Genomic DNA, 25,781 nt, shown 5'->3' with positions numbered 1-25,781 from the left:
GTTGGTCGATGAGAAAATGAACATGAGGCGGCTTCAGTGTGCGCTCGCAGCCCAGAAAGCCAACCGCATCCTGGGCTGCATCAAGAGGAGTGTGACCAGCAGGTCGAAGGAGGTGATCCTGCCCCCCTGCTCTGCTCTCGTGAGACCTCGCTTGGAGTATTGTGTGCAGTTCTGGTGTCCTCAACAGAAAAAGGACATGGAACTGTTGGAACAAGTCCAGAGGAGGGCCACCAGGATGATCAGGGGACTGGAGCACCTCCCGTATGGAGACAGGCTGAGAAAGTTGGGGCTGTTCAGCCTGGAGAAGAGAAGGCTGCATGGAGACCTCATAGCAGCCTTCCAGTATCTGAAGGGGGCCTACAAGGATGCTGGGGATGGACTCTTCATCAGGGACCATAGTGACAGGACAAGGGGTAACGGGTTCAAACTTAAACAGGGGAAGTTTAGATTGGATATAAGGAAGAAATTCTTTTCTGTGAGGGTGGTGAGGCACTGGAACAGGTTGCCCAGGGAGGTTGTAAATGCTCCATCTTTGGCGGTGTTGAAGGGCAGGTTGGATGAGGCCTTGGGTGGCATGGTTTAGTGTGAGGTGTTCCTGCCCATGGCAGGGGGGTTGTAACTAGATGATCTTAAGGTCCTTTCCAACCTTAACTATTCTATGATTCTATAATAGTGTTTAGCTGCCTGCCAGGTTAAACAACAGCAGTCCTATTGGAGAAAGCCTCAACTCCTTAAAGATCCAGTCAAGCTGGCCCTACTCAATCAGACTTTTACACGCTATAGAAGGGAATGATGTTAATGTCACCCAGGCAAGTGGACGGCCATGGACAAAGGTATCCAATACCTGAGGGAATTAGATATGCTGGAGGTGGTTTTTGATGGCCTCGGCAGTTATGCAAAGATCCAGATGGAGTCAGATGTCCACGACTCATGTGACAGAAGTTTGCACAGTGCACTGTACCAGCTACGAGGAAGAAAATTATCCCAGCTGAAACCAGGACAAGGACACATCAGGGCCATATCTAGCTATAAAGATATAGCTTTGAGATATAGAAGGTCTTGAGACGTGCCCTACAAAATACAGATGGTGAAAAAACTGAATGTTCTTATTTTGATATATAAGAAAAGACAGTGACTTAATTTGTATGTAAATATAGGAAAGGAAAAAATGCTACTGGAGGATGACCACCAGTTAGTTACAGAATGTTCTGTGATTTCTGGATAAGAGATCATGGTAAGAGAAACTACTTTAAAATTTGTATCACGTATTGTTTTTCTTGTCACTCAGGGTTTGTAGTTTCAGTAAGCTATTCAGACTGTTTTGTTAGTCAGTTCTGGGCAATCTTAATTTGAAAACATTAAATCCTGACTGTTTTGTTTGGTTTCGTAAATGTCTTAGAACCAAGTTCTGCACTATTTATACATACAAAAATGGATATAGCTCTAATGTAAATGGCTACCAGCAAGTAAAATTCTCCCTGCACATTTGTAATCAAAAGATTTGAAGAGTGCTCTCTGATAGCATGCATCAGGAAAAAAGAGAGCAATGAATGCAACTCACTGTTTGTCATCATGCTTAGACTCACCAACTACTGTAATAAGGACTCTCAGTGAACAACTAATCTACCTTGCAATATGTGATGTCAGGTTACCTTTTGAGATGGTTTTATTTTAAAATAATAATGAACTTACATCAAAGAAGAATGTTGAAGTTTTTCAGTGGATGTCAAGTTCTTGGGCTTTATTGCTTCTCCTCTTAGGAGAATTTACTTTTTAGGCTAGGGCACCATCCTAACAAAGCTGTCTCACTTCTGGATAAAAGAGTGTATAGGCCCAGGGTCTTAAAATATGGGTGGAGTAAATACGCATCTCTGCACGCCCCCTTCAAGCAATGATTTTTGCTATTTTTATAATTAATCCCTTCCTCAGCTTTGGGATTTGAGGAAGCTGTTTTCCGTAGTTAGTGTTTTCACAGTTGCAGTAGAGTTCCCATTAGCCATTTTTTGCTGTCGGAAAAAAAGCAAGCAACCAACTATTTTCTATTTGGACTGGGGCCAGGCAATGTCTTCAGGGAGAAACTACAGCCTGGGATGAGTCAGTATTCCATAGTCACAGATACCTTGGCCTCAAGGCAAGGTATAATCTGTAGAAGAGTTTTCAGCTCTTATTTGCCAGAATCAAGAAGATCAAATATCAAGTTGTGTAATTGCAGCTTTTATTTTATGATGTAGACAACATCTGATTCCAATTTATGTTGGCCTTTTGGGCTCTAAATTATTGTCTTTCAATGGAAGCAATTTATTTCTATAAATTCCCAGTACCTAGCTTTGTTGGAACTAGGGAAAAATGGTGATACTGTGTGATTAGCTCTTACTTTTTCTTCCAAATCTGTAGCAATTTTGCAATAAATGAAATAAGATAGCATTCAGTTTATAATTCCAAAATAAAATTAACAGTAGATTTACATTGCAAAATGTCAATATGAATATAGCACTGAAAGACATTTTGTACTCTCAACTCCATAGGTATATATCTAGGTCACCTTTGTACATGAAAGATTATTAGCTTTTAAAATATAATATTCAGCTTAGCTTGATCAAAATAAAATAGAGCAGCACTAAATAAATTCCTGTAGCTTAAAGCAATGTTATTTCACTTATTCTATCACAGATGCTAATTTAAGGTAATGAAGTTATAGTGAGATATTTGCATGGATGATAGGTTCCTCTGTCAGTAAACCACAGGGGATTGTGGAAGGCTTTGTGACCTAATGCAGAATGGTGTCACATCTCAGAAATATGAGTTTGAGATCTACTCATCTTCACAGAATCAAAGATCTGTATCAGGAATACTATTAACATAGCAAACACAAGTTTTCTGGGAAGAGTATTTTCCCAGCTAACATTGTATTTTTAAAAAAATACCTGCTGCAAAGAACAAGGTCTTCTATTTCAGGCACTAGGAGTTGTACCAAGAGTTGTACTACTGGGGATAGTGATGAGAGGAGTAAATTGGCAGGATTCTACAAAATCAGCCATGGCCATGGCATTATTTTTCTTTTTGCAGATCGATTTTTATAGTCTAAAAATCAGGACAAGTAGTACAATAACTGCTGAATATAAAGTGTATTGGTGCCATTGGGCTCCAATTAATTAAATTGGAGTAATTTAAAACATGAAAAAAAAAGTAATTAAAACATGAAAAGCATCTAATGTGATAGCACTGTTTTGTTACCATATTCTCTTGAGGCATGAATTGCCAGCTGTTTAAAATAACTTGTTTACAGAAAGATAGTTTAAGATGCACATGAGCAAAGTGTTGGCTGGGTTTTTTTTGGGGGGGAAGGGGTGTATTTAAAAAAATTATTGCTTTCAGATTTTATCACAGCTTACTTGTATATACTATTTTTATTTCAAAGCTAGCAGCAAGCTTGGTATATGTATTATAGGTCATGCAAAATATATGTAAATTTTCTGAACTTTAAATTAGATTCCTTTGTGGCTTTTGAAAGTTCCATTTTTGTTTTAGAAATTTTAAGAGCATTCTTTAATACCTTTGTCTTAACTCAGCATTCTGTCTTTGATGAGGGCTTATTAGCACCTACAGAAGTATGGACCTCTGAAAGGTAACAGCCATGTTCCTCCCATGTCCTCCTTGCCAGCTTACAGTAACCTCAAGCTCAGTAATTTTTAAACCTAAAGTGATATCTATGTGCTTTAAAGCCTTTGACTGATTCTTCTTGCATGAACTTTTCTGGTTGACTTTTGAATTTACACAAACTCTTGATGTCTGTAACTTTTTGGGCAGGTGGCTTTGGTGGGTAGCTGCACTATGTGAGAGAGGACCTAGTCTTTCTTGTTTTAACCATAACGCTGATAATTCTTTTCAGTGTGTTCTACCTCTTGTAATAAGAAGGGTATTGGACAGCAGTTTCATAAATATAAATTAATCCGTTGCTTCAGAAAAGGATCTTGTAGGTATGGATGCTATTTCAGTGCTCATTCACATGTGTGTAACTTGAGATTGGTTTTGGTGTTGGTTTTTTGGGGGTTTTTGTTTGTTTTTTTTCCCTTGTGTATTTTATACATGTATTGAATTTTATCAGATGTTTTATTTCTCGGTCACTGTCATTTAACTCTTGCATAGCTTTTCACACTTGGATTTAATTTAATCCTTTGTTACTCACTTTTTTTTTTTTTTGCTTACTTGACTGGTGAATTTCTGATTTTTTTGAAAGCTTTCTATAAAGCATAATACCTGCTCCTAAAAGTACCATTGCATTTGGCCTTTCCCTATGGGAATATCGTAGCATTACAGCACTTGTTCTTTTACATCTGCCTTTCTTATCTGCCTAGTATGCCAATATGATTTTTTTAGGTCAGCCACTCCGGGCAGTCCTGTCTTATTTTGTAACTTATGTGATTAATTACCTTTTTCTGTTTGTTTTTTGCAGTAGCTCAAACTGTACACTGGGGATGGGTGGGAAACTGAGAGATTCATTATCAAGAGCATCAGAATTACCATAAAGCCATCATATATACAATAGAGTATCGTGAAGAATTGTGCTCACTTTGACCGAACAATATTCTTGTTTATTTTGGGTCATGCTGAATATGTAATTTTTTGTTAGATGGTAGACTCACTAATTCTTCAAGTGAATGGTTAAGAAATGAAATAGAAATAATGAATATAGGAAATAAATATGTATTGTAGAACTAATGTGTTCTCTGATCAGACCTAACTTGCAGATTCCAAAGACTGATGCTAAAATAATCAGATGTAATCAGGTCATATAAAGATTTTGAGTGAGTACAGCAGAAGGATCTTTTGCCCTGTAAAAGTGTTGACAGGGAGCAGAGGATAAGATCTGTAACTGGTTTTAAATATGAGTAGGAATAGATTGTCAACAACTTAAAAGTATTATATTGATGTAGCTGTAGTGCATATATTTGAAGGTGTAGGCTGAATTTAATCATGTTGTGCACCACTACAGTGTAAGATTAAAAAATTGCCTAGCTAAAATCTGATGCCAAGAAGAGACAGGTTCAGTGTTAATACGGAGGATGAAATGGTTCACAGTGGATGCATATTCAGAGGTTCTCAGAATATCTGTTCATTTAACTGGTGATAGAATGTCTGTAGAGGTTTTTTAAGGGTGCCCTGGGTACAGCAGTAGCAGTCATTTTTTCTCCTTCTTAGTAGCTGGTGCTGTGCTGTGTGTTTGACTCTTGGCCTGGGAACAGCGCTGATAACACCAATGTTTCTAGTTGCTGGAGTAATGTTTACTCTGACCAAGGACTTTCTGAGTCTCATGCTCTGCCAGGGAGGAGGGAAAGCCGTGAGGAAGCAGAGACAGGACACCTGACCCAAACTAGCCAAACAGGTATTCCATACCAGAGCACGCCATGCCCAGTGCATAAACTGGGAGCAGTTACCCAGAAGGGCTAGATCACTGCTCGGGTCAGGCTGGGTATCAGTCGGCAGGTGGTGAGCGGGTGTATTCTCTTCCCTTGTTATTTCCCTTACAATTATTATTATTGGTGGTAGCAGTAGTGGTTTGTGTTATACCTTAGTTACTGGACTGTTCTTATCTCAACCCATGGGAGTTACATTCTTGTGATTCTCCTCCCCATCCCTCTGGGAGCGGGGGGGGTGGTGGTGGAGGGAAGGCGGGGAGTGAGACAGAGACTGTGTGGTTCTGATTTACGGCTGGGCTTAAACCACAACAGGTTTTTTTTGGCACCCAACGTGGGGCCCGAAAGGTTGGGATACCAACAGATCTGACTGGAGTGTGTCTTATCGTATTTGTGATAAGCATTCATTGTTTCGGGTTAGTAGTCACTCGTCACAATGCTGATTTATTGGCTCTTAAAGTTGTTGCTCTTGATCTTGGAGTTTCAGCATGTTGTACCTAACTTACAGCCAGTATTTCCTGTGTTAGTGTTTATTGGCTGGGTGCCTTGGGCTAAGGTTCTTGTTTCATTGTACTTTATGGTAATGACTTGTAATTCAGTATACTCATTGATCATGGAACTGATCTGGCTTGCATTCTCAGTGTGGTCACCACCTCTATACTTTGGGAGATATATAATAGAAGTGTATGGCAATTACACATCTTTTTCCCCCTCCTCGGGTGGTCAGCCTACGATGGAGACATTCCCACACACCCCAGCTGCAAGTACAGAAGCTACTCAAACTCTGACTGCAACAGATAATGCAGCTACTCCAGCTCCAAACACAGCAGCTTCACCAGCCCCGATGACAAGTACAGCAGCATCATTTGAAAGTTCTGGAGGTTTTGAATGGCCTTTGGGTACCCTTGAGACCTGCATGCTGATTGTGATGGGAATCACCATATTGGCACACAGAGTGTGTTTTACCCACCACCATTTTGTCTGATCTCGAAAGTTAAGCGGAGTCAGGTTTGGATCTTGTCTAGGGTTAGATGACGATATAGGAGGACCAAGAGGTTTTCTCCAAGGCTGGACAGTCGTGAGTGGCAGGGTGTGTGGGACAGTATGGGTGAGTATCTAGTGCACTGGGCCCTCCAGTGCTTTGGAAGCATCGGAGATGGAAAGCAGTTGTATGAAGTCCCGAACGACAAGTTGCAGAAACTGCTGAAGGGGAGGGTGAATTATTTTGAGCCTGATGGGCTCATGACACTTCAGGCCATCAGGGGAGAGACGCAACACAGAGATGGACTCATGATCGAGGAGTGGACTTAGTAATGGACACTATTGCCCAGGTTATTCATGAGTGTGAACACTACACACAGCCTCTCCTGCTCTGAAAGATGGAGGCCAACATCATGGACCGGATGGACTCAGCAGCTTTTTAAGGATTGGTCCATGCACTAAGAGTGCACTGAGATAAGAGTGATGGTATATTGAAAATGTGGGATCTGAGCATGATGTGAATGGTATGGAGTAAGGAGTGAATACTGTCGTGGGTTCAGCAGTAGCAGTCATTTTTTCTCCTTCTAAGTAGCTGGTGCAGTACTGTGGTTTTGACTTTTGGCCTGGGAGCAGCACTGATAACACCGATGTTTTTAGTTGCTGCTCAGTAATGTTTACTCTGACCAAGGACTTTCTGAGTCTCATGCTCTGCCAGGGAGGAGGGAAAGCCGCGAGGAAGCAGAGACAGGACACCTGACCCAAACTAGCCAGAGGCATTCCATACCACAGCACGTCATGCCCAGTGCATAAACTGGGGACAGTTACCTGGAAGGGCTAGATCACTGCTCGACCGGGCTGGGTATTGGTCTGCGGATGGTGAGCGATTGTATTCTTTTCCTTTGTTATTTCCATTATTATTATTGGTGGCAGCAGTAGTGATTTGTGTTATACCTTATTTACTGGACTGTTCTTATCTCAACCCATGGGAGTTACATCCTTTCGATTCTCCTCCCCATCCCTCTGGGAGCCACGGGGGGGAGGAAAAGGGGGAGTGAGCAAACGGGCTTTGTGGTTCTGAGTTACTGACTGCACTTAAACCACGACAAAGGGTTAATGGTCAAGAAAAATAAACATTTTGTTTAGATAATCCTTCAGAGAACAGTCATGAGGAGACACGATGACAAAGAGTGTCATATGCCTATCTGTGCATGGTATTGTAAGAGAAATGAATTGAAAAGCAATCAGCAGTGGAAAAAAAAATAAATAATGCAAAAGGCTAGCCAGTTGGTAAAAATGCCAGTTCTGTGGGTTCCCATGATCAAAAGGAACATAGATTAGTGGAAATTATTAAGAAAGGAGTAGAGAACCACAGATAGTGAACTGTGGTGCTGTAAAAATCTGTATTGCTCTCATATCTTGAGTGCTGTATACAGATCATATAAAAGATACTGAAAAAGCTTGACAGGCTGATCAAGAGTATGGGAAAGGTTTTTGTATGAGGACAGGTAAGCTGATGCTTCTTGAAATACAGCTTATAGACAGGCTTCTCTATGATGGCAGTCTGTGAAATCACAAATGGCATGGAGAAGGTGAATAAGGAATGGTTATGTGGTTATTCACAATAGAAATAGAAGGAACTGTGAGATCTTGCACAAGGAAAAATAGCTGATTTTTTTGAGAGTCAAAGCAATGACATATCTATTTTCTTTCAAGAGGATTTTTATTAGAAAGTAAAGGATGGGCTTAGCTGTTACTCAGTGAAAGCGGTATGAATATGGAATATATGAATATACATACGTGCTGGTATAAGTAATTTTTAGATTATAATAGTTTACTTCTCAAATTGTGCATGTGTGTGGAAACAAATGCATCTGATTTATAACACTTTTTTTTCCACTAGTTTTGTATTCTGTGATATATGAAAGGAATCGTGATGTGAACAGAGAATAGACATATTTTACTGTCTCCTCTTGATGATGCTTGTAGCAAGCTTTAACCACAACTCTTTCTTTGACACGATCATTAACCAGCATTTTTTCTGTTTGTACTTCTATTTGAATGCTATTTGAAATAGCAGCTTCTGTAGAGAAGAACATTATGCAGTCTTAGCACAGGAAGACAGGGGATTATTATTCTTAGGCCCTGTCCTGGGTTCAGCAGTAGCAGTCAGTTTTTCTCCTTCTTAGTAGCTGTTGCAGCACTGTGTTTTTGACTTTCGGCCTGGGAACGGAGCTGATAACACCGATGTTTAGACTGACCAAGGACTTTGTGAGTCTCATGCTCTGCCAGGGAGGAGGAGGGGCCGGGAGGAAGCAGGGACAGGACACCTGACCCAAACTAGCCAAAGAGGTATTCCATACCACAGCACGTCATGCCCGGGGATGTAACTGGGAGCTACCCGGAAGGGCACGTCCTCTTTTCGGTCGGGCTCTCTTTTCCGGCGAGCCGTATCATATTCTCTTCCCTTGTTATTTCTCTTATCATTATTATTATTGGTGGCAGCAGTAGTGATTTGTGTTATACCTTAGTTACTGGGCTGTTCTTATCTCAACCCGTGGGAGTTACATTCTTTCAATTCTCCTCCCCATCCCTCTGGGGAGTGGGGGGGGGGGGGAAGTAGACTGTGTGGTTCTAATTTACAGCCGGGGCTTAAACCACGACAGGCCCTAAGTAGATCCTTGCCACAGATGGTTGAATGCATATAAAAAGGTTGAGGTTCCACTGAAATTACTGTTTTGTATTGGTAAATAAATTGAAGGAAATGCAGTTTCACAAAATGTATGACTAAATTTTAAATCGCTTGACACCAGTGTTGAGAATGCTGAATAATGCAGGAGGTTGAATCACTAGATGATCTAAGATCCCTTACAACCTAAATGATTCTATGATCCCCTTCACAATATTGTTAAAACCCTAAATTATGTTCCTTTTTTATGTGTAGTTCATAGGGATAGTTGTGAACATATTAAAAGATATCACCCCAGATTTTTTCCACATTGTTACTACATATACAAGAAAAGTGATGATGTTCAGGAAGTATTTCTCTATTGTAAATTTTGGGAAAGACAAAATCAAATATAGGCATCACATAAGAATAATAAAGGTACTCACAGTCCATGAGCAGTCAAAAAAGTTGCTGAGTCATTAACCAAGAATAAATATTTCTAAGCTTCTTGGCCCAGCTGATTTTCTTTTTTTTTTTTTTTTTTGTCAGAGGTTTAGAAGAGCTGACAGAGAGGGTATGGGATGCTTCTTTGTAATAAATGTTTGAATAACAGGAGAGACCGCAAAGGCTGCAAGAGTGTAGCATGGCCTCCAGTGCTGCAAGTGTTTGAAAGGGACAAATGGGATGAATTTACAAAAATCTGTAAAAGACTTTGAATTTTTGATAGAATGATGGAAGATGCTGGATAGAATTTCATTAATCTGTTTATCCAAGGTTTTGAAAGTTTCATTATTCCTGTTGCACCGGTCAGACCAGGAAGTAGTTAAAGGACAAGAGGCAATACAGGCCCACTGCTGAACGAGGTGGGTGCCCTGGAGACAGAGGATATAAAGAAGGCAGAGGTGCTGAATGCCTTCTTTGCCTCTGTCTTTACTCCTGCAGACTCTCCCCGGGGGCCCCAGATTCCTATAGCCCCAGAAGGAGTCAGGATGAAGGAGGAGTTTGCTTTGGTAGATGAGGATTGGGTTAGGGATCAGTTAAGCAATCTGGACATCTATAAATTGATGGGTCCGGATGGAATACACCCACGGGTGCTGAGGGAGCTGGCGGAGGTCATTGCTAGGCCACTCTCCATCATCTTTGGTAAGTCGTGGGAAACAGGAGAGGTGCCTGAGGACTGGAGGATGGCAAATGTCACACCAGTCTATAAGAAGGGCAAGAAGGAGGACCTGGGTAATTATAAACCGGTCAGCCTTACCTCCATCCCTGGAAAGGTGATGGAACAACTTATTCTTGACACCATCTCTAGACATATCAAGGATGAGGGGGTCATTAAGAGTAGCCAACATGTCTTTACCAAGGGGAAGTCATGTTTGACCAACCTTATAGCCTTCTATGAGGAAGTAACTAGGTGGATCGATGACGGTAGATCGGTAGATGTGGTTTTTCTTGATTTCAGTAAGGCATTTGATACTGTCTCCCACATCATCCTCATAGATAAGCTAAGGAAGTGTGGGCTTGATGATCAGGTAGTGAAGTGGATCAAGAACTGGTTGAAAGGAAGAAGGCAGAGAGTTGTGGTCAGTGGGGCAGAATCTAGCTGGAGGTCAGTGACTAGTGGAGTCCCTCAGGGGTCGGTGCTGGGACCAGTGCTGTTTAATATTTTCATCAGCGACCTGGATGAGGGAACTCAGTGTACCCTCAGCAAGTTCGCTGATGACACTAAACTGGGAGGAGCGGCTGACACACCAGAAGGCTGTGTTGCCATTCAACGAGACCTGGATAGGCTGGAGAGTTGGCGGGGAGAAACTTGATGAAATTCAACAAGGGCAAGTGTAGAGTTTTGCATCTGGGGAAGAACCCCATGTACCAGTACAGGTTGGGGGTTGACCTGCTGGAAAGGAGTGAAGGGGAAAGGGACCTGGGGGTCCTGCTGGATAGGAGGATGACCATGAGCCAGCAATGTGCCCTTGTGGCCAAAAAGGCCAGTGGCATCCTAGGGTGCATTAAAAAGGGTGTGGTTAGTAGGTCAAGAGAGGTTCTCCTCCCCCTCTACTCTGCCTTGGTGAGGTCACATCTGGAATATTGTGTCCAGTTCTGGGCCCCTCAGTTCAAGAAGGACAGGGAATTGCTTGAAAGAGTCCAGCGCAGAGCCACAAAGATGATTAAGGGAGTGGAACATCTCTCTTATGAGGAGAGGCTGAGGGAGCTGGGTCTCTTTAGCTTGGAGAAGAGGAGACTGAGGGGTGACCTCATCAATGTTTGCAAATATGTAAAGGGTGAGTGTCAGGATGATGGAGCTAGGTTTTTCTCAGTGATGTCCAGTGATAGGACAAGGGGTAATGGGTGTAAACTGGAGCATAAGAGGTTCTATGTGAACATCAGGAAAAACTTTACTGTGAGAGTGACAGAGCACTGGAACAGGTTGCCCAGGGGGGTTGTGGAGTCTCCTACGTTGGAGATATTCAAGGCCCGGCTGGACAAGTTTCTGTGTTATGTTCTTTAGGTTACCCTGCTCTTGCAGGGGAGTTGGAATAGATGATCTTGTGAGGTCCCTTCCAAACCTTGGGATTCTGTGATTCAGGAGTTGTTGGATAAATTTAAGGAGACATGCATTGATGAAAAAGAAATGGTTCAATAAGGCAAACCCTGATTTTGTCTTAATATTTTAATGCTTGAGTTTGAGCTAAATTTATTTGGCAAACACATTCATACATTGGATTTCTCTAGTTATCTAATTACTTATATTTCAGGCTAGCACAGTGTTGGAGGAATATATTCTAAACTAATTGATTTTGTTGATTATAAGTTTCTCTTTATGAGTCAGTCATTCCCACTTCCCTTTTCATCACTGTTAATTTCCTAAGTTTTCTTTTACTAAATGGAAAAATCAACATTACTTTCTGTTTATGCCCGGAATGTCTCTTCAGCATTCTCCGGAACTGTGTGTATAATGAAAAATGATAATGGTTTCTAGGTTTTGTAAGACTAAAAAGTCTTCTCTGGTCAGCTTGCTTTCTGCTCTTTAAAGCAGTTTTAGCACATACTGTTCAATCAGTGAACTACGGGAAGCTACGTGAACAAAGCTACACTTAGAATTTTTTTTTTGCAAAAATTAGAAATGTTCCATATTAACATTTTTCCCCGTGTCCTGGTTAGGTGTGTACAGTTCTTTACATTTAAATGTTATAAAAATACTTCAAAATTAATATCGTGCTGGGAAATTTTATCTAGAGGCTTCAGGAAGTTACAATGATACATTTTGTGGCCATCCTAACCAAAAAAAAGAATAACAGAAAATACTTGGACAACAGTTGAATATTAGCCTAGAGAAAGTGATTATAGAGCACGAGCTCAATTAATCAGTAAGGTTGGATTTGTCAAACAGAATTTTCACTCCTTTCTCACCCATGTAGTGTATGCTAGTTTGACAAACCCTAGTTTCAGAAAGGTGTTTTTATATTTTGTGTGTTTTGTTATTCAATTTTAGCTTCCAATCCATGTGCTGCTAATGAGGGCAGAGGTCCATGTTCTCACATGTGTCTAATCAATTACAACAGAAGTGCTGCATGTGCCTGTCCACATCTGATGAAACTATCTTTAGACAAGAAAACCTGTTACGGTAAGTTTTTCTCCTAAAGCCTGACAATTGTATTGATTTTAGAATTTTGAACTGGACAAATTAAAATACATAATCTTAAAAACAATCTATACAGTGTATTTTAATGATATATTTTAGAGGGACATCCACTTGAGAATTGATAACTTACTGTAATATGAGGTGTGTGGACTTTGGTATTTATTACTGCAACCATTTCTTTCTCTTGTTTATGTGTATGATATGTTAGTAAAACTTATCTCTGTAAAACAGAAAGATTTATACTTTAAAGTACGTCATCAGACAATGATAAGTCAGGTAAGATGAATAACAATAAGGTACTTACTAGCTTAGATCTCTACCTATTCTTCTAAAGTTGTCTTAGTTTCATTTTCAAGGATTAAGAAAATGAAATAAAGAGTAAATATTAGACATGCAGCCTTGCAAGGGAGTTTTATGAAAAATTTCAATAAACAGTTTTTAAGTTATAAAAGCCCTTGAACTGTCAAATAATGGTCTGTTATCTATAAAACCTTGTACTACATAACTCTTTTCAATGTTGATTAATAATGTTTAGGAAATAAAAAAAAAAAAAAAAAAAAAAAAAAAAAAGCTGTATCAAGGCTATTGTAGGGAAAAAAGTTCTCTCCTGTTCGCTCAAAGACATTTGCTCCAATAGTTCAGGCTTTCGAAAATAAAAATAAATAAAAAAAAGGTATTCTGTTTTGTCTTCAATGTATCACAGATGGGGCTTTAAGCAGCCTGGTCTAGTGTAAAGTGTCCCTGCCCATGGCAGAGAGTTGGGACTAGGTGATCTTTATGATCCCTTCCAACCCAAAACATTAGGGGATGTCTAAATCAGGACAAACAGTGTGTTCTTTTCCTTCCAGCCCGTGTGCATTTCACTGCTTACACATATGTTAGGACATTTCTCCTCATTTTTGTTGTTTGCAAAACTTCTGTGTTCTAGTGATACTTTGTTCCCCTGAGATACCATATATTAATATCCGTTATGATGTGCAAGTTAAACAGTAATTTTTTTTTGATTGAGATAAGTGGGGTAAAATTTTTAGAATACAACTTTTTACACTTTTCTGTACGCGTTCACAAGACCATATGGATTAAGTGGTATAGTAACATGCCCAGCATCCAGAATAAATGTATTTTCCTGTGATTTTTATGCTCTGTATCATACTTTATTTCTCAAGTGTCACAAAGCTTTAGGTTTTCCAGAAATGTTAAATCATTTATATAAAATTTATTTACGCATTTGTCAAGTGATTTCTAATTAATAACTTAGACTTCTGTTAGCAGTGTTGTGAAGAGGATGAGGAGTGATGTTTACCTTTTTCTAACAGAAAGGAAGAAATTTCTTCTCTATGCAAGGCATTCAGAAATAAGAGGGGTCGACATAGAAAACCCATACTTCAACTTCATCACAGCCTTCACTGTTCCTGACATTGATGATGTGACAGTCATAGATTTTGATGCTTTTGAGGAACGCTTATATTGGACTGATGTGAAAACACAGACCATCAAACGTGCCTTCATTAATGGGACTGGCTTACAAACCGTTATTTCAAGAGGTAAGTAGCTTAACATTTAAATAAAAATCATCCATTATAGGTAAATGTGTGTTTATAAGCATGCTAAAATATGAGCATGTAAGTTCTTGTTAGGTGTACCTTTCACTGGTATTGCATAATTGATCTAAACAATAAGAAAGCACGACTTTACTGAAGATTCTAGTTCCTCTTATTGATTCATAATCCATTTTTATTTAAATACATTTGGAGGTAATTGTAACGTTGTTTTTATGCAACATTGAGATATGTAGTAAACAATGAAAATAATGTCTTCTGGGGTAGGTAGAAACAAAAAAAGATTAAAACCAGAAAAATAACAATATCCTGATGTAGCTTTGCACTGAAGAATTTCATATGGATTTCTTACACCCTTTGGCTATCTGTGCTGACATAGCAAAGAAATGAGCTCCATTAGAGTTATTTTTCTCCAGTCCTTGTAGATCTTTTGGCTTTGTCACCATTGGTGAAACACAATATGGTAGTTTTATCATTTTGGTGATACTGGTGTTATGAATTTACCTGTTTTCTTCTTGCAATATGTGTCATGTACAAACTGTTTGCAGTACTTGAGTCCCATGAGGAAGTTCAGCCTTTTGAATCTGTTGTCTTTGAACCATGAATGCGTTCGACATTGTTGCTTTAATTACTCGTAATACAATAATTCAGGTTTTGCTTTTTTGCTGAGCTTTTTTATTATAGGTAGGTATAGAGCAATAAAAGGGATTTGAAATATTAAGGTTTTATTATTAAAATATTGCAATAACTTAAAATATTTTTGCAGTTAACATATTCATTGTTCCAACACTTTTGCTCCATACTTTGACTACTGAAACTGAATGGATTGCAAAGTCTATACCTGATTACTTCAGCCCTATGTCACATATTAAAAGTGAAACCCTTTCTTGTCCTTGCTACTGGTGAATTCTTGTTTGTTTCCAGCCTCTGACAGTTCCTCTCCTGGCGGAACATGATGTTCTTCTATTTTGCGATATACTTACCTGCTTGAAAATAGGAAAAGTCCTGTCTGACAGGGACTATAGAGAAGCAGGGTTTGCAAATGCTGGTTCCTCAACTGCTAAATGTATATTTTAATGGAAAGAGGAGAAAAAAAATAATTCAGTTCTGTAAGATCGGACCTTTTCTGAATTTGGGGACAAATTAAAAAAAAAATACTTCTGTAGTTGATTATTTGGGAACTTCAGAAAATTATTGAAGCTCTGCCCCTGCTGCTGCTTTAGAAGAATTTGTTCTGTATCAGCATACTTTGGGAAATCATTGGACAAATATGGCCAGTATCCCCACATGGCTATGTAGATTGATGAATTTATTTCTTTGGGTATCTTTTTTTATCTTTTTGCCTGCTAACTCAGAGACAACTTTATTAAGAATTGGAAACATTTTTTAATACCAGTAACAAGAACAAGGTTGTCGTGGGTTCAGCAGTAGCAGTCATTTTTTCTCCTTCTAAGTAGCTGGTGCAGTACTGTGGTTTTGACTTTTGGCCTGGGAGCAGCACTGATAACACCGATGTTTTTAGTTGCTGCTCAGTAATGTTTACTCTGACCAAGGACTTTCTGAGTCTCATGCTCTGCCAGGGAGGAGGGAAAGCCGCGAGGAAGCAGAGACAGGACACATGACCCAAACTAACCAAAGAGGTATTCCATACCACAGCGCGTTATGCCCACCATATAAACTGGGGGCAGTTACCTGGAAGGGTTAGGTCACTGCTCGGTCGGGCTGGGTATCGGTCGGTGAGTGGTGAGTGGTTAAATTCTCTTCCCTTGTTATTTTCCTTATCATTATTATTATTGGTGGCAGCAGTAGTGGTTTGTGCTATACCTCAGTTACTGGACTGTTCTTATCTCAACCCATGGGAGTTACATTCTTTCTATTCTCCTCCTCATCCCTCCGGGTGTGTGGGGGGAGGAAGGGGAGGGAGTGAGTGAGTGGCTACGTGGTTCTGAGTTACTGAGTGCACTTAAACTACAACAAAGGTCTAGAGTTCCTCTTAAACAATCTCTTTACATCAAGATGCCCTAAAGAGAAAAAGTTGTTGGGTTTTAGAATGGTAAGAGTATAAAAGCTTTTTTTGCTATATAAAATATGGGGTGTAAAATCATAAAACTTGTCAAGAAACTTAATGAAGCATGAACAAACATACTATGTGTGGCTGTTTCTGTTTATCAGCATTCATATTCATTTTATTATGGTAGCTACAGTTGTGGAGGTTTGGTGGGGAAGTTTGTGCCAGTTGTAACTTACTAAATATAAAATTTGCAAAATTATGATCTTCTGGCACATCAAAACATTATAAAGACTACTTATGCATAAATTATCTCATTTGCTTAGTTATATTTTTATACTTCTTTATAAGAACATAAGAAGCTTTGAAAGTATGTATTAGCAGGATTCTCCTTGTATGAAGTCTTATGCCAGTGTCATAAAGATGCCAGTCATCCTGTAATCTTTTTATGAGTGTGAAATTCTTGTTTTCTAGTTACTGCAACCAAAATCCCCCCAAAAGCAGGGTATTGGTTTAAAGTGGGTCAAGGGTGTGTATTCAGTGTCCTTTGTTGCATTCTCTAAAGTTGACATCCTAACTTCCTAATGCCCAGTCACCATTTGACCTTATGTATGTGCAAGTCAGGCCTTAGCTACTTCCATGATAGCTTGTCAATGACAATAATTTTGTCAAAGTAGCCACATTAAGTTGACAAAGTGACAGTGTAAAAAATATGAACTAGAATGAAATCATTAAATACCCTTGGCCTGTTTCCTTGTCTACAAAGATGCTGGCCAATATGAACCACAGCTACACCAAGGCAGAGTGGCGTGTTGGTATATAGATCTTGAGCAGTGACTTTATACCCAGGATTAAGGCAGATATTAATATACATTAACATTTTTTAATCAATATCTTGCTAAGGAAGGCTATCACATATGAAGACACCTGTGAAGCTACCAAATTAATCATACCTTACTCATGTTTTGCTATTTCAGGTAGCAAATTCGTTATCAACCCTTAAAACACCACAAACCACACTTTTTAATAGTGCACTGAGTAACAAATTCTTTCCAAAGTATAAAAATACACTGCAGTCGGTGTCTGATTGTTATTTTTTGGAAATAGGTTTTATTCTAATTTTTAACAAAGTATTTATGGATGATTTTCTGAATCTTCAGTGAAGTTTTTATGTTCTTATTTCAAGAGTATCAGCCCCAAGAGAAAAAGAATTATTATTAATCTTGACAACCAGTTTATAAGCACATCTAAGCAGAATATTATGCAATATTGTTACAAACTGTAAAATAAATTCTTTACTTTTTTTCCTGAAAATTGGGAATAATCCAGTAAGAAAATCAAAAGAACTGCTTTCATTTTTTGCAGATATTCAGAATATCAGAGGTCTTGCAGTGGATTGGATATCACGTAATTTATATTGGATTAGCTCAGAATTTGATGAAACACAAATTAATGTGGCACATTTAGATGGTTCCTTGAAAACTTCAATCATCCATGGGATCGATAAACCCCAGTGTCTTGCAGTTCACCCAGTAAAAGGGTAAGATAATTGCGGTTTTAATAAATAAACTACACTAAAGCTCATTAGAAGATTTCTTTTCAGATTTTGAGTTTGCCCATTCTTTTTTCTTTCAAACTTAAAGTAAATGCATGTGTTTGGAAGATTTTTCTGAGAAGTTCCTAAGTCCTTTCCCTACCAAACGTTACTGTTGATTAAATCATGTAATAATTAGTTGAATATTTTGCCTACTTCTAAACTTACAAATGTTTTCACTACTGATGCATTAAAAAAACTGTACACAGAGCAACATCTTAAATATGTTCATTTTCTTCTTCAGGAAACTATACTGGACAGATGGTAACACAATTAACATGGCAAACATGGATGGCAGCAACAGCAAAATACTTTTTCAGAACCAAAAAGATCCTGTCGGTAAATACCTTTTTTGCTGTTGTTTTTTTATTTGATAGTGCTTTATTATGGTCATTATCTTGCAATGCTACTTAAGTATATTATGATGTTTTTCGCATACTATACAACAGTGAGAAGAACAGGCATAAAGACATGAAAAACACTTAATGTACATTTCAGTTTCAAAATTTAAGATATCTTTTGCCCATTCTTATTCTTATCTACTGTAGTGGGTTAAGTCTAACATCATTAACTTCTAGGATTACAGTAGACTGAAAGTGAAGGAGAACCTGTCTGTATTTCTCAATCTTTAGATCATGGGTAAAATAATGTAGAGGGTTTAATAAGTTCTGAGTATGTGTGAGAGAATACTTTGACTGGAAATGTAGAGCCTTCCTCACCAGGATCCCAGCTGCATGATCAAAGGTAGTTTGGCTCTTAACTTTTCACATACAGAAAAAAGCAGTAGTTGAAATGTATGATAACTTAGCCTCAGTTTTAGTATACTTGGGAATAGATGATAAATCATGGCACTTTCTGGGGAAAAAGAAAACACAAAACCAGAACAGCTCTGTATGTACTTATATACTGTTTATTTATTTTTGGTTCAGGTCTCTTTGTAATTTCATTTTTTAGAGGGTTAAAGTGGCTACGTCAATTGTTCCTGCCTTATTAATATCCCATCAATAAAGCGATTACATTTCAAAGTATTTACAGGATTTCATAACTGAATGTGTTAAGCAAGCAGAAGCAAAAGTGACTTAATTCAATAAATCTGACAGAACAGGAACGCAGCGTGCATTTTAGATGCAAAATTCAAAGAATTTTGTAGAAGTGTTCTAAAAGGCTCAAATACCAACACATATAGATCGCGTAAAAAAGAAACTAGTCACTGTAGTTCCATTAAGCTGCATACTTAGGTGGTTTTTTGTTTGTTTGGTTGGTTTGTTTTTTGTTTTTGTTCTTTTTTTCTTTTTTTTCTTTTTAAGGAAATGGCTATAGTAGGTTTTGAAATAGCTTAGATAAATAACTTTTAAAAACATAGTGAATTACTGTCTCAGCTACATTCAGAGGACTCCATAATTATAGTTAGGGATGGTGTTCTTTGGATTTGTTGGGGTTTTTTTTGGGGGGTTGTTTTTTTATTTGTTTGCCCCTGTTTTTTAAAAAAATACAGAGTTCAATCCTTTCTTCTTAACAAGCTTGAAATGTAATTAGCCATAACCACTTAAAAATCCCTTTCTTAAGTCACTAAGGTAGGAAACGTGAAAAAAATTTCAACATATTATTCCTATAACTCATCTGAGCTGTAATAGCAGTGTCCAACATTTAATTGATTTAGGTAGTAAGAATGAATTCCATCTTTAATGTTCTGGGAACATACTGTTTCCTTAAGCTTCCACTGCTTTTTATAGAACATTTTCACAGGTAAAAATAAAGTTAGAGGAACATACATCATTTAATCAATAAGTATACAAAAAATGCTATCAAAAGTAATTTCCCTGAATTTCAGAGATGCACCAGATTAAAATATCAAACTCAATTATCTGGTAGTGAAAGCTAAAATCTCATTGCATTTGTAACTTCAATATTGGAACCTCAGTGTATGAATTGCTGGAATAACCTTTGTGATATACTGTTTAAATTGTAGCATATTTCTGGAAAATTGGGTAAAGGAATTGGAAAATGCATGTGAAAACAGTGATAGCCTAAATCATGGTAATAATGCTTTTAAAACACAACAGACTTCTCCAAGACTATTATTTTACAATCCACATGTTCAGGTTGACTTCGGCAGCTAGGACATAACGTCAGTCACGCATGCTGGAATGCCAGTCACGCCTGCTGGAATGCATCATGAGTATCTGTGATGCTTATGGCTAATAAGTCATCTATTTTTACTAGCAAAAATAGGACAATTCCTGGAAAAATCTAAATGAACATGCTCTGCCTATGTTAGAAATAGTATGTTTTTACAAAGGTTGGTAAAGGTAGCATAACACAATGGGAAAATCCTTCGGGAAGAAAAATATGGTGGACTTGGGTAGAAGGAAATAGGAGTGTTATTTCTTGTCAGGTGCTGCTGTGTAATTGGAATATCCGCAGGTAGAAACACCAGTTTAATATCTGAAGAAGTAGAAAACCTGACAAGATTACATTGCAATTGCTGTGTAGATTGCATTCACAGCAACCCCATGAATAGATTTGTCTAGGTGAAATAAGTGAGCAGCTGACTGGTAGCAGTCAGGAGTTAGAGAACAGCAAATGCTATTCATCTCAGAGTAAGGAAACTTTTATACTTGCATATTACCTCTGTAACCCATGGCAAGGTTCATCCATATTCTCAGGAAAGTTTCCTTTTCTAGGCATAAGCACTGCAAGTATGTGTTGCATTCTTCTGGGTGATACACTTGCAGAAAGGGAGAAAATATCAGTAACTAAAGGAACTGGAAAGCTGTTTCCCAAAAGCTTAGAAAGCAGATAGCTTTTGGCCTAATATGACAAATGTGCTTAAAGTCGTGGTGGCATGACGGCATCTTTAAGTTCTGCAGCCTATGGCACCGCTTTCTCCTGTCAGGATATTGAAAATATGTCAAGCTTTTCACAGAGAAGCAGTTTACAGGATGGAAGAAGAATACTGTGTAATATCTAGAGGTTGACCTATAGAGTGAAACAGTATTTTTTGGCAACTTGTTGCTGTATACCTTAGAATCATAGAATCATAGAATAGTTAGGGTTGGAAAGGACATTAAGATCATCTAGTTACAACCCCCCTGCCATGGGCAGGGACACCTTACACTAAACCATGCCACCCAAGGCTTTGTCCAACCTGGCCTTGAACACTGCCAAGGATGGAGCATTCACAACCTCCATGGGCAACCCATTCCAGTGCCTCACCACCCTCACAGTAAAGAATTTCTTCTTTATATCCAATCTAAACTTTCCCTGTTTAAGTTTGAACCCGTTACCCCTTGTCCTGTCACTATGGTCCCTGATGAAGAGTCCATCCCCAGCATCCTTGTAGGCCCCCTTCAGATACTGGAAGGCTGCTATGAGGTCTCCATGCAGCCTTCTCTTCTCCAGTCTAAACAGCCCCAACTTTCTCAGCCTATCTTCATACGGGAGGTGCTCCAGTCACCTGATCATCCTGGTGGCCCTTCTCTGGACTTGTTCCAACAATTCCATGTCCTTTTTCTGTTGAGGACACCAGAACTGCACACAATACTCCAAGTGAGGTCTCACGAGAGCAAAGCACAGGGGCAGGATCACCTCCTTCGACCTGCTGGTCACGCTTCTTTTGATGCAGCCCAGGATATGGTTGGCTTTCTGGGCTGCGAGCGCACACTGAAGCCACCTCATGTTCATTTTCTCATCGACCAACAGCCCCAAGCCCTGCTCCACAAGGCTGCTCTGAATCTCTTCTTTGCCCAACCTGTAGCTGTGCCTGGGATTGCTCCAACCCAGGTGTAAGACCTTGCACTTGGCATGGTTAAACTTCATGAGGTTGGCATCAGCCCACCTTACAAGGGTGTCAAGGTCCCTCTGGATGGCATCCCTTCCCTCCGGCGTATCAACCGAACCACACAGCTTGGTGTCATCGGCAAACTTGCTGAGGGCGCACTCAATCCCACTGTCCATGTCACTGACAAAGATGTTAAACAAGACCGGTCCCAACAGCGATCCCTGAGGGACACCACTTGTTACCGGTCTCCAGCCGGACATCGAGCCATTGACCACCACTCTTTGAGTGTGGCCATCCAGCCAGTTCTTTATCCACCGAGTGGTCCGCTCATCAAATTGATGTCCCTCCAATTTAGAGACAAAGATGTCATGTGGGACAGTGTCGAAGGCTTTGCACAAGTCCAGGTAGGTGACGTCACCTGCTCTACCCCATCATAGAAGGCCACCAAATTGGCCAGGCAGGATTTCCCCTTAGTGAAGCCATGCTGGCTGTCACCAGCCACCTCCTTGTTTTTCATGTGCCCTAGCATGCCTTCCAGGAGAATCTGCTCCAAGATTTTGCCAGGCACAGAGGTGAGACTGACTGGTCTGTAATTCCCTGGGTCATCCATTTTCTCCTTCTTGAAAATGGGGATTATCTTACCCTTTTTCCAGTTGTCACAAGCTTGACCTGACTGCCATGATTTTTCAAGTATAATGAGCAGTGGCTTAGTAACTTCATTCGCCAGCTAATATTTACTGTGGAAAATCTCCTGCTACAATTACTTGAACATTTTTAAGATTGTACAAGTCTGAAATACATGATCGCTTAGTTCTTTGTTCTTAATTCCAGAAAATTGTATGCTATGTTCATTTAGTAGGTTATTTTGCAAGTATTTTTATTTCTACGGTTCTTTTGCTTGTAACTCCAAAGAACTGATCATGAGGTCAGCTCACTATGAAGCAAAATGAAAATGAATACTATGAATTTATTGAGAATTAGTATTAGGTTTTGGTATTTCAGCATTCTAAGCAGAGGGCTGTGTATATAGGGAAAGAACAGACTTTTCCTAGTTTTGAATCACAAAAATTAGCTTGTTTTCTAAGTCTTTATGTATTCTTAATGTTAGAATATAAATTATGGCTTCTGGTTTGCATTTATCAGTGACTTTGCTAAGGACCTCAGTTCACTCAAGTACTTGTTCTTTGCCAGATAATGCTCTTTTATCAGTTAGTCACCAATTGATTTCTGTAGATGTTGGAAGAAATAAAAGGCAGGAATCTTTTGAAAATCATAGGGGTTTTACTGTTAATGGCCAAGTTTGGTTTTAATTGTTTGTTTGTTTTGTAAAGCTTAACTTAAAGCACATTGTGTGTGTCTATATTTTTAAATGTGCATATATTATGAAAACAGTGTGATGTTAAATATTGTCCATTCAAGCCAAAGTTGTTAAAGTTGTGTGTATTAATTACAGGTTTATCAATAGATTATGGAGAGAGCAAACTTTACTGGATCAGTTCAGGAAATGGAACAATAAGTAGATGCAACCTGGACGGTGGAAATTTGGAAATAATTGAATCAATGAAAGAAGACTTAACAAAAGCCACAGCTTTAACCATTATGGGTAAGTCCAGTGGTAATAACATAGATTTTATATGATTGGAAGCTAATTGATAATGAAATATCAAAAGCTGGGAGGTGCTATTGTTTTTGTGTAGATAATATATAGAGTACGTTCACTAGTGGTACTTTTTTGTTTGTGGAAAAATGTTTTTTATCTTTTATTGAACAGTTTAAAATCTCTATTACAATTATATGTTTCAAAATACAGTTTGACATGCATATACACAGTACTAAGGTAACAGACTGATGACTATAGTTATTTGTAAAGCATATTGGAAGGAGATATGCTATACTCTTCATTACACAGAATTATCTATGACTTTTCTTCCGCTGCTCACTTCTATTATCTTCATTCAGAATAGCCTGAGTTTGTTGGATTGGCTTGCACTTTGTGAAGACTTCTTTTGGTTATGAATTGCTGGTGGATGATTTGGATAAATAAATTATTTGGATTTTCAGATGTCTGCTAATATTCTGTGCATTAAATTGGTTGAAGAAATAAGTTATTTGTTATACTTTGCATGTTAGAAATCTTTAGAATGTTCAAAAACTTATGAATTATAAAAGTAAGATAAGAAAAAAATAAAAAAATCAAGAAGTCTTTAAGTTGCAGATTGCTGAATATTATGAAAATACTGGTTTGAATTCTCATTTTCTTGTATGCATCTTCAGCTCTTGGCCCTTGCTGGAGCTAGGATAGAGTGTGTTGAAGAAATTCCAGTCTGTCTCAGAATTGGTATTTATATTATTCTAGAGATGACTTCATAGCTTTCCATATTTCCCCCCAGTACTTTGCTGACCTTGGTTCTGGTTCAATTAAACATTATTTATGTTTACCTTGGATGTTACAAAAAAGCAGTTCAATTGATAAGTAGAGTTTTGTTGTGATAGTTGACTCATCAACTGCCAGAATCTTAGAATCATAGAATCATAAAATAGTTAGGGTCAGAAAGGACCTTAAGATCATCTAGTTACAACCCCCCTGCCATGGGCAGGGACACCTCACACTAAACCATGCCACCCAAGGCCTCATCCAGCCTGGCCTTGAACACCATCAGGGATGGAGCATTCACAGCCTCCTTGGGCAACCTGTTCCAGTGCCTCACCACCCTCACAGTAAAGAATTTCTTCCTTATATCCAATCTAAACTTCCCCTGTTTGAGTTTTAACCCATTACCCCTTTTCCTGTCACTACAGTCCCTGGTGAATAGTCCCTCCCGAGCATCCTTGTAGGCCCCTTCTGATACTGTGTCCTGGGTTCAGCAGCAGCAGTCAGTTTTTCTATTCTTAGTAGCTGGTGCAGCGCTGTGGTTTTGACTTTCGGCCTGGGGATAATACTGATAAAGCCGATGTTTTCAGTTGCTGGTCAGAATGTTTAGCCTGACCAAGGACTTTGTGAGTCTCATGCCGTGCCAGGGAGGAGGAGAAGGTGGGAGGAAGCAGGGACAGGACACCTGACCCAAACTAGCCAAAGAGGTATTCCATACCACAGCAGGTTATGCCCAGGATGTAACTGAGAGTCCCCAGAAGGGCTAGATCACTGCGGGGTGGGGGTGAGTTACCGGTTAGTGAGTGGTATTGTATTCTCTTCCCTTGTTATTTCCTTTATCATTATTATTATTGGTGGTAGCAGTAGTGATTTGTGTTATACCTTAGTTACTAAACTGTTCTTATCTTAACCCGTGGGAGTTGAATTCTTTCAATTCCCTTCCCTGTCCCTCCAGGAGTGGAGGGAAGAAAGGTGGGAGGGAAGTAGACTGCGTGGTTCTAATTTACGGCCTGGGCTTAAACCAGGACATACTGGAAGGCTGCTATGAGGTCTCCACACAGCCTTCTCTTCTCCAGTCTGAACAGCCCCAACTTTCTCAGCCTGTCTTCATACGGGAGGTGCTCCAGTCCCCTGATCATCCTCATGGCCCTCTTCTAGACTTGTTCAAACAGTTCCATGTCCTTTTTATGTTGAGGACACCAGAACTGCACACAATACTCCAAGTGAGGTCTCACAAGAGCAGAGTAAGATCACCTTTGACCTGCTGGTCACGCTCCTTTTGATGCAGCCCAGGATGCGGTTGGCTTTCTGGGCTGCGAGCGCACACTGAAGCCACCTCATGTTCATTTTCTCATCGACCAACAGCCCCAAGCCCTGCTCCACAAGGCTGCTCTGAATCTCTTCTTTGCCCAACCTGTAGCTGTGCCTGGGATTGCTCCAACCCAGGTGTAAGACCTTGCACTTGGCATGGTTAAACTTCATAAGTTGGCATCAGCCCACCTCACAAGCGTGTCGAGGTCCCTCTGGATGGCATTCCTTCCCTCCAGCATATCAACTGAACCACACAGCTTGGTGTCATCGGCAAACTTGCTGAGGGCGCACTCAATCCCACTGTCCATGTCACCGACAAAGATGTTGAAGAAGACCAGTCCCAACACCAATCCCTGAGGGACACCACTCGTTACTGGTCTCCAGCCGGACATCGAGCCATTGACCACAACTCTTTGCGTGCGGCCATCCGGCCAGTTCTTTATCCACCGAGTGGTCC

General features: G+C 39.5%; 1 protein-coding gene across 1 annotated transcript in view; it reads left to right on the top strand.

Annotated features, from left to right (window-relative positions):
- Positions 1 to 25,781, top strand: part of LRP1B (LDL receptor related protein 1B) — a gene marked incomplete at both ends in the record, with an annotated part of 775,176 nt that overhangs the window by 535,758 nt on the left and 213,637 nt on the right. Inside the window, 5 exons of the mRNA XM_080621164.1 lie at positions 12,551 to 12,682; positions 14,017 to 14,244; positions 17,633 to 17,807; positions 18,106 to 18,200; positions 23,096 to 23,245. Of these exons, the coding sequence (XP_080477290.1) occupies positions 12,551 to 12,682; positions 14,017 to 14,244; positions 17,633 to 17,807; positions 18,106 to 18,200; positions 23,096 to 23,245 (780 nt within the window). The remainder of the gene's footprint in view (positions 1 to 12,550; positions 12,683 to 14,016; positions 14,245 to 17,632; positions 17,808 to 18,105; positions 18,201 to 23,095; positions 23,246 to 25,781) is intronic.

The sequence above is a fragment of the Psittacula echo genome, assembly GCF_963264785.1.
Source record: "Psittacula echo genome assembly, chromosome: 6".
NCBI classification, from domain to species: Eukaryota; Metazoa; Chordata; class Aves; order Psittaciformes; family Psittacidae; genus Psittacula; species Psittacula echo.
The sequence above is the reverse complement of the archived record's forward strand: the minus strand, read 5'-3'. Positions and strand labels throughout refer to the sequence as shown.